This window comes from Stegostoma tigrinum, chromosome 2 (assembly GCF_030684315.1).
Source record: "Stegostoma tigrinum isolate sSteTig4 chromosome 2, sSteTig4.hap1, whole genome shotgun sequence".
Lineage (NCBI taxonomy): Eukaryota > Metazoa > Chordata > Chondrichthyes > Orectolobiformes > Stegostomatidae > Stegostoma > Stegostoma tigrinum.
Window position 1 is genome coordinate 105827396 of NC_081355.1, and position 19556 is coordinate 105846951.

Sequence of the window (19556 nt, forward strand, 5' to 3'; positions counted from 1 at the left end):
GCTTGACTGTTTAGACCACTGAAAGTATTTAAAGAAGAAGTCGATAGATTTTTGAAATATCACAGAGTTAATTGAATTGAATTGAATCATGTAATGTCGTATGTATGTAATGTTTAAAAAAGTGAAAAGTGTGTACCTCATCTGTACACATGTGGCTCAATTCACATTAACTTCGAATAAGACAAGAAAAAAAGATAAATAAAGAGAGTGCAACTTTCCTTTCCACTGCTGCAGTCCCATTCAGCTAGTTGGACAACGATTGAGGCCTGAGCCAGTTGTGATCTTACAAAACAACAGGACAGGCTTGAAAGGCTAACTGGCCTACTAGAGCCTAAATGCTCCTATTTCTTATGATTTTAGGTTTTTTAGGTTACCTCTTCCTCTAGTGCCTCCCATTTAATGATGTATTGATTTCACTAAAATTCCAGCCCTTTCCTATTTTAGCCCACAGCTGGGGCAGATGCACAATTTCCCTGCTTTCAGGGATGTGGAATGACACAGTCACAAAATATGCCGAGTGGAAACACCATATCAGTGCTTGCACACTCCATCAAGGAACCCATCAACAGCCCAAACAAGGAGAACCAGCGTGGAGCTGGAGGAACACAGCAGGCCAGGCAGATTCACTGAAAAAAGGGCCCGACCCAAAACGCCAGCTTTCCTGCTCCTCTGATGCTGCCTGGCCTGCTATATTCATCCAGCTCCACACTGAGTTATCTCTGACTCCAGCATCAGTTCTTACTATCTCTGAAGGAAAACAAAAGATTGTTGAAGAGATAGAGCAGCCTTTGCTGCCTTAACCGCCCACTAGTTACCGCCCACAGTGAATAAACTGCAGGGGTCTTGCAAAGCTCAGTTACGTGATGAAGAATGTGCGTAGCGTTCTGGAAAGTGTTACCACTTAACTGGGAAGAGTACTCTGATAAGACTGTCCCATTATTCCACAAACCCTCACAAATGTGAAATTACAATATTTAAACCACCAAGGTGATCAATTCACCCGACTGATTGCTGTTGCAGGATAAAAGCAATTGATACCAGCTTTAACAAAAAAAACTCTATTTAGTGCAAACACACCTATTCTTTCACAAATATTAGAAGAAAACAAATGATTACTAATTTACTGTTATGTGACTTAAACCACCCCATTTAAAATCCCAAGCCTGCACACATTCATTCTCAAATGAGGCAGATTAAAGATGGATAGTTTGACATAGGTATTATGCGCAAAAAATTGTACGGATGGAAAATCTGAAGATCAAAACTCCAGACGTAAAGGTCTTTGGATTTTAATCCTTCTGAATTTAGCAATGATGACACATTGCTGTCTGTAGAGTGATGATTATTCTTTGATGCAGAGGTTGATTGGGTGGACCTCGGGCTTTAATTTTTTCCTGTAAGTTTCTGTTTCTTTGTTTGTCCTTTCAATGACAAGAGATCAATGTGTTCTGTTTGCTGACTCTGGCTGTTTCAAGCTGCACTGCTCCCACAAGTCTTTAGCAAACTGCAGCTTGATTAATCCAAGGTCTGGCATCAGGCAGTTCTTTTCATTCATTGGCCTAACTCGCAAACGTAACAACCTCATTGAGGTCTCCAAAAGCAACAGAGTATTGTACACCAACAAAAACAAAGTTGCTGGAAAAGATCGGCAGGTTTGGCAGCATCTGTGAAGAAAAAATCAGAGTTAACGTTTCGGGTCCGGTGACCCTTCCTCAGAACTCCGAAAGCAACACAGTATTGTACAGCTAAAAGTGCATGCCTCTTGGTATTTTCGAGTTATAAAACTCTCCTGGTATCTTTGTTATACTGCAGTGTCCAATTCCATTCCTGTTTATAGCCCAACAAGGGAAAATATATGCTCCCTTGCAAAGGGTCTGAAAAGGTTAATCTGGAGGAGGGTCTGAAAGGGTTAATGTGGGGGAGCGTCTGAAGCACCACATGCTATGATGATGCCGTATGGATGATGGGAGAACAGTTTCAGATTTTTCAGAAATAAGGCCTAACATTTGGCTCTTTCTCATTGTTCCTGTTAAAATGCTTATCACATTATTGTAGCATGTACATTGTTGCTATCATGGATTAAATTCCATCATGTTAAGACAATAACTTCTCATTAGACAAGTAAGTGGTTTTCCTCCACCACATTAGACCAGGCAGGCCTTACATATCCCTACCAGGTAACAGGACGGAAGCAGCAAATCTTCCAGAAAATATGAGCAGTGGTGAAGAGTCATCGTTCAACATGCAGATCCTCAAGGTAAGCTTTAATGGCAGGCTGGAGTTATCTCCTCATTAACCCTGCCATCCAACAGTCTCTTAAACAATGTCATTGCATCAGTATCATTAATGACCTGATGTTCTAAAGTGAGGAAGTTTTTTTCATTATGCAAGTCTCAATCTGCACTTCCTCCAAAAGATACATGAGGTAAATCTGGGTATTTCCAACTGCCAGACAAGGTGCAATCTGGTGACCTGGTATATTTTGTTCCCTTGGGGACATGATTTCCAACTGTACTACTCACGGTAGCTCAGTGATTAGCACTGCTGCTTCACAGTGCTATGGAGCCTGGTTTGATTCAACCCTCAGGCAACTCTCTGTGTGGGGTTTGCTCATTCTCCTCATGTCAGCCCGGGCTTCCTCCGGGTGCTGCAGTTTCCTCCCACAGTCCAAATATTTTCAGGCTAGGTGGATTGGCCATGATAAATTGCCTGTAGTGTTTAGGGATGGATAGATTAGGTGGGTTATAGGGAGATGGATCTGGGTGGGATGCTCTAAGGGTGAGTGTGGACTTGTTGGCCCGAAGGGGCTATTTCTACACTGTAGAGATGCTATGAAAGAAAGTCTCATCCTTTCCAGCTGGCCATGGAAATGCAATGACCTTGATCTATTTAATTTTACAAAGGTAGTTTTCTCATCTTTGTTGATGGACTGAGGTCCAGAAGTTCAATCAATCCACCTCAAAGACCATGATAATTTCTTTGAAGACAATATTTTCCACAAATGGCATCTCCAAAAATGGGCCTCAATTTGCCAATGAGTGTTTCCAATCATTTACAGCCTAATATGGGTTTATCCACATTACAAGTTCATCAAAGTACTCTCAAGCTAATGATAAAACAGAGGGAGGAGAACGTGTCATAAGAAACCTCCTGTGAAAATGTCTCCTGAGTAAGCCAGACTCACGGGGATTTTGACCTATCCAAAATGACAAAGGCACCCAGATGTGATTCAGGAATCTGCAGTATAAGGGCACTCTGGTGACAAGGTTCCAACAAGTTAGATCAACACTAAATGACAACACTCAAAGAAGCAGCAGTGTTCTGATTTCTCAAAAACTGAAGGCAGTTTGATAGTTGATAGCCTGACTGAGGACGGGTCACTGGGTCCAAAACGTTAACTCAGTTTTTTCCTTCATGGATGCTGGCAGACCTGCTGAGCTTTTATAGCAACTTCTGTTTTTGTTCCTTGTTTAGCCAGACTACTGGTTTCTCAGAAGAAAATTGTGACAATGCAGCCACTAACAAGACAAGGACTGACAACTGTCAGAGCACACATTGACTCTTCACAGCCTCCAAAGGAAATCAACACACATTCAGGGAAATTGGCAAAATCATCCTGCAGTGTTTTCTTTTAAAACAGAGTCACACCTCCAGGCCAGCATGGTGCAGAACTTGGAAGGATGTTTCCTGATGGTGATGCTCCCCTGTAACTTTCACTTACTAGACAGGAGAATTTGTGGGTTTGGGGTATTTTGCTGGAGAAGCCTCAAGGAATTTAGGTAGTACATATTGTAGCTGCACAATGCCAGTGATTGTAGAAGCAGATGTTGAACCTTATGAATGGAGTTCTCATGAAACTGACTGCTTTATTTTCCTGAGCAGCGTTGATTTTATTATGTTTTGTTACTGCATTCAGCCATCCAAATTAAGGGGCAGTGTTTCAACATACTCCTGTTCAGGTGATGGAGAAGCCTTGGGGAGTTAAGGGAAGGACATTTTGTCACAAAGTATCAAGCCCTGGCTATCACTAGTGGCCGAAGAATTTATGTGGTTGGTCCAGTGCGGGTTTCAATGAATTGATGGTATGAGTCGCAGCTATCATAATGCCTTTGAGATTGGTGCATTTTATACTGCTTCTAAATAGTCATTGCCCGATATGAGAAACTTACAGATTTACAAGCAATTATTATCTTAAATCTAGATGTGAGTCAAGCTTTAGTGTAGGGACTGTCTCATTACCTTTTTATTCATTCATGGGATACGGACACTGCTAGTTGGGCCAATATTTATTGCTCATTCCTTGTCAAGCTTGAGAAGGTGGTCGTGATCTGCCTTCTAACACCGCTGCAGTCCATTTGCTGTTGGTCAAGCCACAATGCCATTAGGGTGAGATTTCGGGAATTTTAACACAGTGACATTTATTGTGAATGGAGCTGTACATTGTGTAATCATTAGTCAACAGCTCTAGATTATACTTTGTGGCCAGGGTTAATCCCTCAGGAAATTTTGCACAAATGCCCTGAGTTTGTAATGATTGGCCTCCAGCAAAAACAGCTAAATTCCTTTGGAGAAAAGCTGCAGTTACATCTGGGACAGAGTGGTCTAGCAAATTTATTCAGTGAGCAGGTTATTCGTGAGTCACTAGCGCTTTTAAAACTATTGATACTCCTTAAGCCACTTCGCCGATGATTTTGAGTAGACTGATACAGTAATAATTGATGAAGGAGAATGTTTCTGCAGCAGAAAATATCCAGGCACTTTTCCATATTTTTAGAATTACAAACTGTAGGTGTAATGTAACAGCTTGTTTCAAGGCACAGCTAGATATGAAGCTAAGGTTTTGAGCTCCACAGTCTGGCTGATGTCAGGGCTTATAGCTTTTACAGTGTCCAATGCACTGTGGCATTTCTTGACCACCTGTCTGCACACAGCTGTGTGCTTGAATGTCAGAATATGTCTATGCATTCAGACTTAAACTTTAAACACAGAATCATTAAATGTTTACACCACTGAAAGAGGACAATTGATCTTTCAATTCTGTGCTCATTCTGTGTGAGAGCAATGCACCTAGAGCCACTCCCCTGTAGCTCTGCACATTTTTCTTCAGATAATGACCCAATTCTCTTTTGAAAGGCTTCACTGAATTTGCTTCCACCTGACTTTCAGGTAATCCATTCTAGATCCCCACACAACGGTTGGTAAAGTATTTTTGCCTCATGTCAATATCACTTCTTTTGACAGTTCACATAAAACAAACCAAAAGTACTGATTCAAAGCTAGAAAATAAGAGTTCTTTCTAGCTGCCTGTTCCATGTTAATCTGTTGCAACGTAGATATTTCCCTATCTATCATGTTCAAACCTTTGGTGTTAATTTACAACCTGATTTGGTGTATCTAATAGTTTTGATGGGATTACCTCAATTTTGAAGAAATCAATTTCCGATATAAGCAATCGATTTCTTTGGGTACTAAAGTAGGGCTGGAATATGTGTAATAAAAACTGAAAGAACAGCGGATGCTGTAAATCAAGAACAAAAGCAAAGTTGCTGGTAAAGCCCAGCAGGTCTGGCAGCATCTATGAAGGTAAAAATAGAGTTAACATTTCGGGTCTGGTAACCCTTCCTCAGAACTGAGGAACGGTTTTTGTTCTTGGAATATGTGTGTTTGGACAGATACCTTTTCAATCTTGCTGCTGTTCTTACCTTGGGCAGCAATAGAGGTGATAGGCGGCTCTTTTTCTATTTTTGACCTTGATCTCAAAATGTTTCTTGCTTTCTAAGATGTTCTGAATCTTTTCTTGGCTTCAAAAACAGTTTCATCTGTGGTAGGCCTGCTGCAAATGAAATCACGATTGATGGACTTCAGCTGTTTGAAAAGTTACGTGAAGGATTTTTCTACTTCAATTAGAACTATTTAAGCAGATCTTCTCGGGTACAAACACACAAATCATAAAATCTAGTAATGCTGAATAATGACATTGCAAAAAACAAATCTAGCACCTGGGTTCATTCCTAGAAAGAGAGAGAGAATTTAAAAGACAAGTTATTCTATCATAGCATCCCTACAACATTGAAGCAGACCCTTTGACCCATCGAGTCTACGCTGACCCTCCAAAGATCATCTGTACGCATGCCTCTATCCTATTCCCATAACCCTACATTTCCCATGGGAAATCCAGCCCAACCTACACATTCCTGAACACTATGGGGCAATTTAGCATGGCCAATCTGCACATCTTTTGGACTGTGGGAGGAAACCGGAGCACCCAGGGGAAACCCACACAAACATATCCAAACTCCACAGAGAGTCACTCAAGAGTAGAATCGAAACTGCATCCCTAGCTCTGTGAGGTGCTTTTCTGCCACCTGTAGAAAAGACAGTGGTAGACTTAGACTGAACTTTGGATGTCCTTATTTAAAGTACTTTGCACCATTCTGATCACCAACTCATTGAAAAGAAGCAGAAATACTGGAGAAGATGCAAAAAGATTATTTGCAAGAATAACACCAATACTTAAGATGATACTGATTTGGAACAGAATTTTTAAGTGCATTGATGTTTTTCAAACAGATTCTGTACATGGAAGCAAACTGGGTTGACAGGTTTGATGCAGAAGATGCCACAGCCTAAATGTGTGTTTTCACCGATTATTAGGAGTGACAATCACAGCGGTCTGAGGGCTTGGAGGGGTTGCTCTGTGGTTAATGGGAGTCTGGGGAGAAACCAGAACTTGTCAGGGATGAGGGATACACAAGAGTCAGAGATTAAAAATACTGGAATGAGAAGGTTGGTGATTATGGGAGAGTGTTTGGCAATCGAATTGGTGTAATCGAATTGAGGTAGAATGATAGAATGGCCACTGCTGGAAAATCTAAGTGGGTGATCAGTGTATGGGAATTCAGTTGTAGGTTAGTCAGAGTTAGGGATGTTAGGAAGGTGTGGGGTGTTGGCGGGGGGGCGGTTATTTTTGGGGTGGTCCAAAAGGAATAGAGAGCTCAGTGCCTGAATGGTTGCTGCTGTGTCTGTTGGGAGACTGATTTCTGGGCCGTTTGTGGTGATAAAGATGTGAGAATCAGAGATCAACCCCATGGCTCATCAGGTCTCTCATCAGCAGTGTCAGAGGGAGATACGAAGGCTGGGGTACAAACAGTCCATGTTAGTTTTGGGGAAGAAACAGTTGTTTTCCCATGGTCCATAAGCAGGGCATTTAGGCCCATCTTCAACAAATCCAGTGTGTCTTCTTTATGTTTGTCTCAATTGAATTTCCAAACACCAAGGAAATGTTATCAACATAGGTCAAAAAATACAAGTCCTTTTAAAATGGATGCGCACAGCCTTACTCAAAGATTCAGTGAGGTATTGGACATCCACCTCCATAAAAACCCATCTGGGTGGGTTTTGAGATAGCTCCCATCTGTTATGGGAATTGGTTGAGTGTGGGGATGGTGGGGTGGAGGGGTGTGGGGAGGTTTGTTGAGTGCTGCAATGAATTCCATTCTGTAATTCTAAATAATAATTAAAATATAGTCTGGAGAGGTTGAGGAGGCAACAAGAAGGAATTCATTTAGGCAGCAATTTGTAACAATCTGGAAGATAACACATTGTTGGAAGCTGTATCAGAGATAATGGGAACTGTAGATGCTGGAGAATCCGAGTGTGAAGTGTGGAGCTGGATAAACACAGCAGGCCAAGCAGCATCTCAGGACCACAAACGCTGACGTTTCGGGCCTAGACCCTTCATCAGAGAGGGGGACGGGGTGACGGTTCTGGAATAAATAGGGAGAGAGGGGGAGGTGGGCCGAAGATGGAGAGAAAAGAAGATAGGTGGAGAGGAGAGTATAGGTGGGGAGGTAGGGAGGGGATAGGTCAGTCCAGGGAAAACGGACAGGTCAAGGAGGTGGGATGAGGTTAGTAGGTAGGAAATGGAGGTGCGGCTTGGGGTGGGAGGAAGGGATGGGTGAGACGAAGAACAGGTTAGGGAGGCAGAGAGAGGCTGGGCTGGTTTAGGGATGCAGTGGGGAGAGGGGAAGAACTGGGCTGGTTGTGTGGTGCAGTGGGGGGACGGGACGAACTGGGCTGGTTTTGGGATGCGGTGGGGGAAGGGGAATTGAAATGGTTTGAGACTGGGAGGTGCAGTTGTTTATTGTGAACCGAGCGGAGGTGTTCTGCAAAGCGGTCCCCAAGCCTCTGCTTGATTTCCCCAATGTAGAGGAAGCCACACCGGGTACAATGAATACAGTATACCACATTGGCAGATGTGCAGGTGAACCTCTGCTTAACATGGAAAGTCATCTTGGGGCCTGGGATAGGGGTGAGGGAGGAGGTGTGGGAGCAAGTGTAGCATTTCTTGTGGTTGCAGGGGAAGGTGCCGGGTGTTGTGGGGTTGGAGGGCAGTATGGAGCGAACAAGGGAGTAACGGAGAGAGTGGTCTCTCCGGAAAGCAGACAGGGGTGGGGATGGAAAAATATCTTGGGTGGTGGGGTCGGATTGTAGATGGGGAAGTGTCAGAGGATGATGCATTGTATCCAGAGGTTGGTGGGGTGTTGTGTGAGAACGAGGGTGATCCTCTTTGGGCGGTTGTGGCGGGGGCGAGGTGTGAGGGATGTGTTGCGGGAAATGTGGGAGACACGGTCATGGGCGTTCTCGAACACTGTCGGGGGAAAGTTGCGGTCCTTGAAGAACTTGGACATCTGGGATGTGCGGGAGTGGAATGCCTCATCGTGGGAGCAGATGCAGCGGAGGCGGAGGAATTGGGAATAGGGGATGGAATTTTTGCAGGAGGGTGTGTGGGAGGAGTTGTATTCTAGGTAGCTGTGGGAGTTGGTGGGCTTGAAATGGACATCGGTTACAAGCTGGTTGCCTGAGATGGAGTCTGAGAGGTCCAGGAACGTGACGGATGTGTTGGAGATGGCCCAGGTGAACTTGAGGTTGGGGTGGAAGGTGTTGGTGAAGTGGATGAACTGTTCGAGCTCCTCTGGGGAGCAAGAGGCAGCGCCGATACAGTCATCAATGTAATGAAGGAAGAGGTGGGGTTTGGGGCTTGTGTAGGTATGGCGCACTGACCTCCAGATCGCCGAGGCCAAACGCCAACTCTCCGACACCTCCTCCTACCGCCCCCTTGATCATGACCCAACCCCCGACAACCAAATCATCATCTCCAACACCATTCATGACCTTATTACCTCAGGGGACCTCCCACCCACAGCCTCCAACCTTATTATTCACCAACCTCACACGGCCCGTTTCTATCTCCTTCCCAAAATCCACAAACCTGCCTGCCCTGGTCGACCCATTGTCTCAGCCTGTTCCTGCCCCACCGAACTCATCTACACCTATCTGGACTCCATTTTCTCCCCTTTGGTCCAGGAACTTCCTACCTACGTCCGTGACACCACCCAGGCCCTCCACCTCCTCCAGAACTTCCAATTCCCTGGCCCCCAACACCTCATTTTCACCATGGACGTCCAGTGCCTATACACCTGTATTCCGCATGCAGATGGCCTCAAGACCCTCCGCTTCCTCCTGCCCCGCAGGCCCGAGCAGTCCCCCTCCACCGACACCCTCATCCGCCTAGCCGAACTCGTCCTCACCCTCAACAACTTCCCTTTTGATTCCTCCCACTTCCTACAGACAAAGTGGTGACCATGGGCACACGCATGGGCCCCAGCTATGCCTGTCTCTCTTTGTAGGTTACGTGGAACAGTCCCTCATCCGCACCTATACAGGCTCTAAAACCCACCTCTTCCTCAGTTACATTGATGACTGTATTGGCGCCGCCTCTTGCTCCCCAGAGGAGCTCGAACAGTTCATCCACTTCACCAACACCTTCCACCCCAACCTTCAGTTCACCTGGGCCATCTCTAGCACATCCCTCACCTTCCTGGACCTCTCAGTCTCCATCTCAGGCAACCAGCTTGTAACTGATGTCCATTTCAAGCCTACCGACTCCCACAGCTACCTAGAATACACCTCCTCCCACCGACGCTCCTGCAAAAATTCCATCCTCTAGATGATCCCCCTCATCCTCACACACCGCCCCACCAACCTCTGGATGCAACGCATCATCCTGCGACACTTCTGCCATCTACAATCCGACCCCACCACCCAAGACATTTTTCCATCCCCACCCTTGTCTGCTTTCCGGAGAGACCACTCTCTCCATTACTCCCTTGTTTGCTCCACACTGCCCTCCAACCCCACCACACCCGGCACCTTCCCCTGCAACCACAGGAAATGCTACACTTGCTCCCACACTTCCTCCCTCACCCCTATCCCAGGCCCCAAGATGACTTTCCATGTTAAGCAGATGTTCACCTGCATATCTGTCAATGTGGTATGCTGTATCCATTGTACCCGGTGTGGCTTCCTCTACATTGGGGAAACCAAGCGGAGGCTTGGGGACCGCTTTGCAGAACACCTCCGCTCGGTTTGCAATAAACAACTACACCTCCCAGTCGCAAACCATTTCAACTCCCCCTCCCATTCTTTAGATGACATGTCCTTCATGGGCCTCCTGCAGTGCCACAATGATGCCACCCGAAGGTTGCAGGAACAGCAACTCATATTCCGCTTGGGAACCCTGCAGCCCAATGGTAAGCTGTTAAGGAAATCAACAAACTTAAGGTAAGGGCATATAATTGCGCAAAGATGAATGGTGGGTCAGATAACTGGTCAAAATACAAAGAACATCAGAGAATGACTAAACGTTTAATCAGGATGAATAAACTAGACCATAAGAGAAAATTAGCTAGAAATTTAATAACAGATAGCAAGAGTTCAAACTAAATACTCTTTTTTAACCTCTTTATTCATTCATGGGATGACGGTGTTGCTGGCTAGGCAGCATTTATTGCCCCTCCCTAATCGTCCAGAAGGTAATCAAGAGTCAACCACAATGCTGTGAATCTGGAGTCACATATTGTCCAGACCAGTTTCCTTCCCTCAGAGACATTAGTGAAACCAGATGGGTTTTTCCCAACAATCGACTATGGATTCACAGTCATCAGTAGATTCTTATTTCCAGACATTTATTGAAGTCAGGGCAGAGTTTGAACCCAGGTCACCAGAACATTATCAAGGTCTCTGGATTAACAGACCAGTGATAATACCATTAGGCCATTGCCTGCCCTAACAAGGACAATAATAAACAAAGTGACTGTTGCTCCTGTACAGGGTAGCAATGAGGAGTTAACAGTATATAATAAAGAAATGGTGAATGTAGTGGATAAATATTTCTGTTTTCACTATAGATAATATAAAAAACATCCTAGTAATGCCTGTAAATCTGGGGGTTGATAGAACAGTGAAACTTTGTGAAATTCTCTTCACTAAGGAAGCGATATTAAGCAAAGTGATGATGCTGCATATATAGTTGATAAGTCTCCTAGTCCTAATGGACTTCAGTTTTAAAGAGGTGGCTAGGAAGTAGGAAATCCATTGGTGTTGATTTTCCAAGATTGGTTAGATTCTGGAAAAGTTCCATTGCATCAGAAAATGACAAATGTTAGTCCTCCAATCAAAACTGGAATAAGATTCACCTGTCTGCGTGGGTTTCCTCCAGGTGCTCCAGTTTACTCCCACAATTCAAAGATGTGCAGGTTAGGTGGATTGGGGCCATGTTAAATTGCCCATATTATCTAGGGTGGGAGATGCAGGGATAGGGTGGGGGTGGGCCTGAGTGGAGTGCTCTTTGGAGGCCCAGTGTGGACTTGATGGGCCAAATGGACCACTTTCCTACTGTAGAGAATCTATAATTCTAAGGCTGAAAACAGGGAATTATGGGCCAATTAGGTTGACATATGTTACGGAGAAAGTGTTAGAATTGATCATTAAGGAGGCTATAACTGGGCACTTGGAAAAACCTTTAGCTAATCAGCAAGAGTCATCATGGTTGTGCAAAAGGAAAATCTTGTTTAGCCAATTCATTTGAGTTTTTGAAGATGAACTTGTGCTGTGGACAAAAGGGAGCCCATTGATGTGCTGTGCTTGTATTTGTAGAGGCATTTGACAAAGATTCACATAAAAGATTATTGCTCGGGGAGGTACAGGGGATAACGCACTAGCATGGATAGATTGCTGATTGGCTGGCAGAAAACAGAGCATATGCACAAATAGGTCTTTTTCAGATTCTCAGAAGGTGCTGAGCCCACAAATTTACAGCTTTTATCATTGACTTAGATGAGGAGAATAAATGTGTGGTAAGCTAAATTCGCAGTAGCTATCTGCCGTAGCAATAGGTGAGAAAGAATGTCGCCTAGATGTCTTATCAAGGATGCAAACCTGCATATTTCGGTGACCAATTGAGTGGGCAAAAAACCTGGCTGAAAAATATGAATTGTTCACTTCAACAGGAAGAATAAAAATGCAGAGTATTATTCAAATGGAGAAATTGAGATGCTGAGCAAATTAGGTGTCCTGGAGTCATAAAGGTTGGTATGCATGTAAAAGTGATCAAAAAGTGATCAATACCGCAAAAGAAAGCTAGCCTTTATTGTTAGAGGAATTGAACGTAAAAGTAAGGATGTTATGCTTCAATTATACAATGCATCAGTGAGACCACATCGTAAATACTGTAAATTATTTTGGGCTCCTTATCAATGGAAATGTATTGGAGACTATTCAGAGATTTACAAGAATGATACCTGGAATTAGCAGATTTTCTTAATGTGGAAGTATTCTACAGGCTGAGCTTATTTTCACAAGTTTGGAACAGCAAAGTGGATACGATACAATAGTGTGTAAGATCCTAAAAAGCATTGACAAGGGCAGCGTGGCGGCTCAGTGGTTAGCACCGCTGCCTCACATCGCCAGGAACATGGGTTCAATTCCAGCTTTGGCCGACTGTCTGTGTGGAGTTTACACATTCTCCCTGTGTCTGCGTGGATTTCCTCTGGGTGCTCCAATTTCCTCCCACAGTCCAAAATGTGTAGGCTAGGTGGATTTGCCATGCTAAATTGTCCATTGGGATGTGTAGATTAGGTGGGTTGTAGGGAGATGATTCTGGGTGGGATGCTCTGAGGTTTGGTATGGACTTATTCGGTCAAAGGGCCTGTTTCCACACCGTAGGGATTCTATGAAGTTGAAGTGGAAAGGATGTTTCCTCTTATGGATGAGTCCAGAACTAGGAGGCATTGTTTTAAAATTTAGAACAGAGATGACGAGAATATATTTCTCTCAGGGTTATGCAACTTTGGAAAGCTCTGCCTCAGATGGTGGTAGAGGTGGAGTCATTAAAAGTTTTGAAGGAGGAGATAATGGATCCCAGTCAGGCAAGGGAATCAAAGATTATCAGGGATAGGTGGGAATGTGAAGTGCAGAACATAAACAGAGAAGCTGAAGAAGAAACAAAAACAGGAATTGCTGGAAAGACTCAGCAGGTCTGGCAGTTTCAAACCCATTGTGAAAAAGGGTCACTGGACCAAAAACATTAACTTTGCTTTCTCTCCACAGATGCTACCAGACATGCTGAGCTTTTCCCAGCAACCTCTGTTTCTGATTTCCAGCATTTGCAGTTCTTTGTCTTTTTTCGGCTGAAGAAGAGTTGTGTCAGACTCAAAATTTTAACTGCACAGATGCTGCTAGGCCTGTTGAGATTTTTCCAGCATCAGTAATATTTTGGTTCTTTTAAGAGATCCATCATGATCATATTGATTAGTAAAGATAGCATGAGGGCTGAATGACCTATTACTATTCCTCATTCATGTGTTTGTTTGAGACATTGAGGAGGATATGTGAATGAGTAATGGAGTGGGTCTAATTAGGCACATCTTTCAAACAGCCAGCACATTCATCATGGTCTGAATGACCTTTTTCCATGATATATGTTTCTATAATCAATGCATACAGTCTGCCAAATGAGAAGATTTCAACCTGTGGACTAAGTGAGCTGGCCCTGTCTGCATTCAGACACATAAAGGCAAAGAGTTTCAGATCTCATAAACATACAATGTCCAAGATGGAAGAGAAGTACAATGTGAAAATATGCTGCAATTTGTTCCCAGGCTGTAAATCTATTTGATGTGAGATGACACATAGTTAATGATTACTTTCAAAAACACTATACATCAGAAACTATAAGTTGAAGGATAGGTTTCACAGTGCTGATCAAAACACATGGTAAGTATTCTTTCCTCCATTACAGATGCTTCTCATCAAGGTAGACTGAGCACTATTTTTTACAGAGAATGTACACATACAGGATGTATAATTTTCTGTATTGATTCTGTTCATCAGAACATGGAACCTATATAGATAGTTCAGACACTCAATACTTGAGTTCAAAATCTAGTATGACTCTCAAGTGCCAGTGGTGATGTGCTGCATCAAAGGTTCCGCTTGTGTTTCTGCTGAATTCAGGTCTCTGAGGTGGCATGAAAGATAACGTGCCATAATTTTGCAGCAAACCACAGGGGTAATCTGTGGTATGCCATTGTCACTATGTCATTTGAGTGGATTTTCTATTCATTGTCACACCAGCTGCCACAGTTCCTACTTTACAACAGAGATTATTCTGAATTGACCATAAAGTGTTTTGTGTTATCCCAAGGTCATGAAAGGTGCTATGTGAATACAATTTTTGTTTTACATTTCTCAGTTAGGTCTCAGGTGATCTATATTTCAACATTATATACTGCCTTAAATCCCTCAGTACCCTTACCTAATAAAATTCTGTCAAAATATTGTATCCAACAACGCTACACTAACTATCAGAACCAAATTTTATCTTGCAGCTATCCTTCCTGTTATCTGAAAATGATATGACATTTCTCAGTCATTTTGCCATAGACTATAATGTATGAAATTTACTGCACTGCTTATCAAAGCAGTACTTTGTTCTTGGGCAGGAAAACACCATATGGTGTAATCAACATAGATAGACTCCGTACTAACACACTTTGTAGTATTCTTTATATACAGAACACTAATTCTGTATATAGTTAGTGATTACTTTCAACAGCAATCATACATCAAAAATTTTAAGTTGAAGGATAGGTTTCACAGTGCTGATCAAAACACATGGTAAGTATTTCTTCATCCATAACAGATGCTACTCTTCAAGGTAGACTGAGCGCTATTCTTTACTGAGAATGTACACATACAGGATGTATAATTTTCTGTATTAACCCTGTTCATCGGAACATTGCACCTATATGGATAATTCAGACGCTCATTACTTGAGTTCAAAATCTGGTGTGACTCTCAAGTGCTGGTGCTGGTGCTGATGTGCTGCAGTCAGAGGTTCTGCTGAATTCAGGTCTCTGAGGTGACATGAAAGATATACCCACAAGGATATATATTCTAACATTTCCAGATTAGGAAACATGGTCACATTTATCAAAAAGAGTACAGGCTACATTTGCATTTGCAAAGGTATGTTATGAATTAGGCTACTTAGGTTGCATGTTAGCTATGAATGTATCTGCAGTGATCAAAATATAATTAAAACTAATAAAGAAAGACACTTAATTGTTGCTTATATTTCAATAAAAGATTGTAGGAATTGTCAAAAAATTGTGTAATCCCAGAAATAAGTACAATGCTATGGAAAAACTAATGTTACAAATATTTCACGTTCTTTTGAATTCTCACCATTTAATTAAAAGCATGTGATAATTTTGTATGAAGGGTGGTACGGATCATTTGTATGTTGTATACATTGTATTTCCATGACAATTTTGTTTTTGCTATATTCAAAAACTAACAGGACCACAGTAGCTTTTTGATATCATACTAAACACAGTTCAGAGTGGTGAGTGGAAATCCTATTCTCTTTCACCATTTCTGGTTGGTATAATATTTCTAAATATGATGCTAGGCATCTCTTTGAGAGAGTTCCTGAACAAGCAAACTGCAGGGAAACAAGTCTCAGGTCAAAGGAGCAACTGATAAAAAGTGTCCTACAAACAAGAAAAGAATTAGTCATGTGCAGCAAATTGTAGCCTATAGTTTTTGGTTTGATTGGCACAAAATAAGACAACTGACAAAGTACATTTTCTTTTCCAGATGGGCAATCTAACTCAAGAAGTATCTCAATTAGGCAAAGACTTGCACAATGTAGTGCATCTTTTGGAAAGCCTTTTGACAGCACAGAAAAATGCACCTTTCTGGCCTGTTCATGGTGCTCACATGGCCCCGACAGTGGACAACTTGAAAGCAAGAATGGCTTGGACATCACATCAGCCTTGTTTTCACATGCAGGGTGGGACAGCCTCCTGCGCTGCCACAAACCCATCACAAAACTCAACAGTGGCAGCAGACATGTGGTCTTTGGATTCAGGGATCAAATACAATAACCCTCAAGGGCCAGGACCAGGAATAATTTCACAACGACCGAAGGAAAGTGAGCATTACCACTTTCTGTCTACACCAGTTCATTCTGAGCATTGCCAGTCACCCCGAGGTGATTGCTTACCGCGTGTTCGATGTGTGTCTCCGCATTCTGACACCACGTTAACCCCTCTTCAATCCATGTCAGTGACCCTTTCATCTTCGACATGTTCATCGCCTGAGAGATCAAATTCACTAGCATTCCCTTGCAAATCTAAAGACAGTAGCAGCTCCAACCTGGATCCAATCAGCTCATCAGACCTCGGAAATTCTCCAGATTCCTGGGAACTTGAGGGGATGTCATGTATCTCTTTATCAAACGTGGCAGCTTCACCTATGGAAGTTATGACAGGTACTGACAAATTTAAGAATGACAGTGCCATCAATTTGTAATGATTATAATGAATTAATAAGCAAGCACTAAAAAGGTTGGCATTGAGCTGTCAGTTTTAAATATTTTATGATTGCATCCATGCAATATTCTTCTGCATTCCATGACATTTGCAGAAGTAAGAGTCACAGAAAATGACTTCAGGGGAACACTGGAAATCGAACTTTATTAGAAATAAAGTGGTAGAAATCTAACAGATTATTCTCCAGTGGAGAAAAAAAGTCATATAACTATTTTCAGGAGCATGCTTATGAATCTATAACTATTTGAGCACAAAACTAGTTTGCTTATCTAGCCTGCAGACTCCCAGGGTGATTCCAGACACTTGCAGCCTGAGGACAGCTGGAAATCGAGGGCAGCTGAATAAAAATGGCTCTGCTAGCAGAAGTAATTCTTTCCAAAAGCAAAGATTTTCTTATTTTTGAAAGGTCTCTGCTGAACCATCCCAGATGGATATGAATTGGACAATTTGCTCTTGGTGGTCAGGTGTCCTGCTGATTCATTTTTCTCTGCTGACAAGGCCCAGGTACAATTATCACTGCATGCAGTCTCCTAGACAATCAGTCAACTACAGCTGGTAGCAGAAGGTTAGTTGCTGCACATTGTATCATGTAAATCAATTTGTTCAATTATTTATCAAAAAATGACTATTTTTATACATTTGGTATGGAAACCATATTTAAGTCACATGTTTATAATGAAAGCTTTTTGTGACAAAGCTTGAAAGAAAACTCAAATGCGTTACAATAATTCTATTTATGGTGTTATCTCAAATAATTGGAGGAAAGGTTATCTACAGCAATGTGGCAAAAAAGATATGTCATGAATTAGGTTACTTAGAATTGGTTGCATGTTAGCTACTATGAATGTACCTGCAGTGATCAAAATATAACTAAAAATAATAAAGAATGACATTTATTTATTGCTTATATTTCAAAAAAAGATAGTAGGGAATGTCAAAAAAATTATGTAATCCCAGAAGTAGGTACAATATTATGGAAAAATTCACTAAAGTTAAAAGTATTTCATGTTCTTTTGAATTCTTACTCTTTAATAAAAAGAACTTGATAACTTTGTATGAGGGGTAGTACAGATGGTTTTTATTTGTATACATGATATTTCCATGACAGTTTTGTTTTTGTATGTTCAAAAACTAACTACCACAGTAACTCTTAGATGCCATACTTAATACTATTCATATTGATAGGAAAACCTATCATCTTTCACCTTTTCTGGTTGTTATTGTAATTCTAAACATGATTTCTAGACATCTCTTTCAGAGACTTCTGAACAAACAAACTGCAAGGAAACAAGCCTCAGGTCGAAGGAGCAATCGGCAAAAAATGTCCTACAAATTTTGTCATCCTGTAAAACTGATGTCAGGTCATGTGATACACACGCACCAGCTCCTGACATATTATTATCTAGTGCGCAGCTAGTGCTACCTATTCTGAATGTTTTTAGCTCTCAGACAGAAGTTGAAAATATATTCATGAGTCATCTGGGGGCCAACTCGAATGCATGGGGTGAAGTTCCATCACTGCAGCCAGTGAAATTTGAATTCAATTAATGAAACCTGGAATTCAAAGCTGGTCCCGATATTGGTGAACATGAAGCCTTTGTCGTAAAAACTCATTTGGCTCACTAATATCCATGAGGGAAGGAAATCTGTCATCCTTACCTGGTCTAGTCTACATGTAACTTCACACTCAGAAATGTGGTGGATGCTTAATTGCATTCTATATGGTCTACAAGATATTCTGTTGTATCAAATTGCCACAAACGACAAAATTAATATATTTGGCATCAACTCAGATACCAGGAACAACCATGGCAAAACCTATGCAACCTGAAAAGTCCATCTTAATTGCTAACTTCTGGGGACGTGGCAAAATTGCCAGGACACTCCTATAATCTAGTCAGGAAGCAGCCTGACATCATCCTGATCACTGAATCATACCTCTATTGACAAAGTACCAAACACCAGCACCACCGTCCTTGGGTATGACCTGTCCCACCATCAGGATAGACATACCAGAGGTGATTGAACACTGGTATACCGTAAGGGGAGAGTAGCCCAGGAAAACTGCAATATTGACACTGGGTGCCATCAAGATAAACTTGGGCAGGGGAACTTGCTAATTACCACTGACCTCACTGACCCTGTTGATGGGGCGACACGTTGGCTCAGTGGTTAGCACTGCTGCCTCACAGTGCCAAGGACCCAGGCTCGATTCCACCCTCAGGCGACTGTCTGTGTGGAGTTTGCACATTCTTCCCATGTCTGTGTGGGTTTCCTTCGGGTGCTTTGATTTCCTTCCACAGTCTAAAGGTGTGCAGGCTAGGTGGATTGGCCATGTTAAATTGACTGTAGATTTCAGGGATGTGTAGATTACCTGGATTCTAGGTGTGTTGGTCTGAGTAGGATGCTCCAAGGGTTGGTGTGGACTTGTTGGGCCTAAGGGCTCATTTCCACACTACAGGGATTCTATTCTATAGACTATTCCATGTCAAGCAGCCATTCATTGGATCACAGAGTGACAAGGGCACAGAATGAAGCCTGGATGGTAACTCAGTAGCATCACTGTGAATGGCTCAGTAGTACACTTCTGACCAAGCTGGTCAAATCTGAAATGATGCATCTGCTAGACTGGCAGTATGGGAACCAATAAGAGGGAAATACGAGTTCTAGATCATCCTCACCAATCTACCTGTCACACACATATCCTTCTAAAACAGTACTGGGAAGGCTAATGAAAGAATCACTGTACAGTCCTTGAGTCAACACAATGCATCTCAGGTGTGCCCTGCACCATCCACAACAATACGTCAAAATCTA

General features: G+C 42.5%; 1 protein-coding gene across 1 annotated transcript in view; it reads left to right on the top strand.

Annotated features, from left to right (window-relative positions):
- The window catches only part of kcnh8 (potassium voltage-gated channel, subfamily H (eag-related), member 8), a 381437-nt gene extending 363729 nt beyond the window's left edge, over positions 1–17708 (top strand). Inside the window, exon 16 of the mRNA XM_048548228.2 lies at positions 16003–17708. Within this exon, the coding sequence (XP_048404185.1) occupies positions 16003–16719 (717 nt within the window). The 3' untranslated portion in view covers positions 16720–17708. The remainder of the gene's footprint in view (positions 1–16002) is intronic.
- The last annotated feature ends 1848 nt before the right edge of the window (positions 17709–19556 follow it).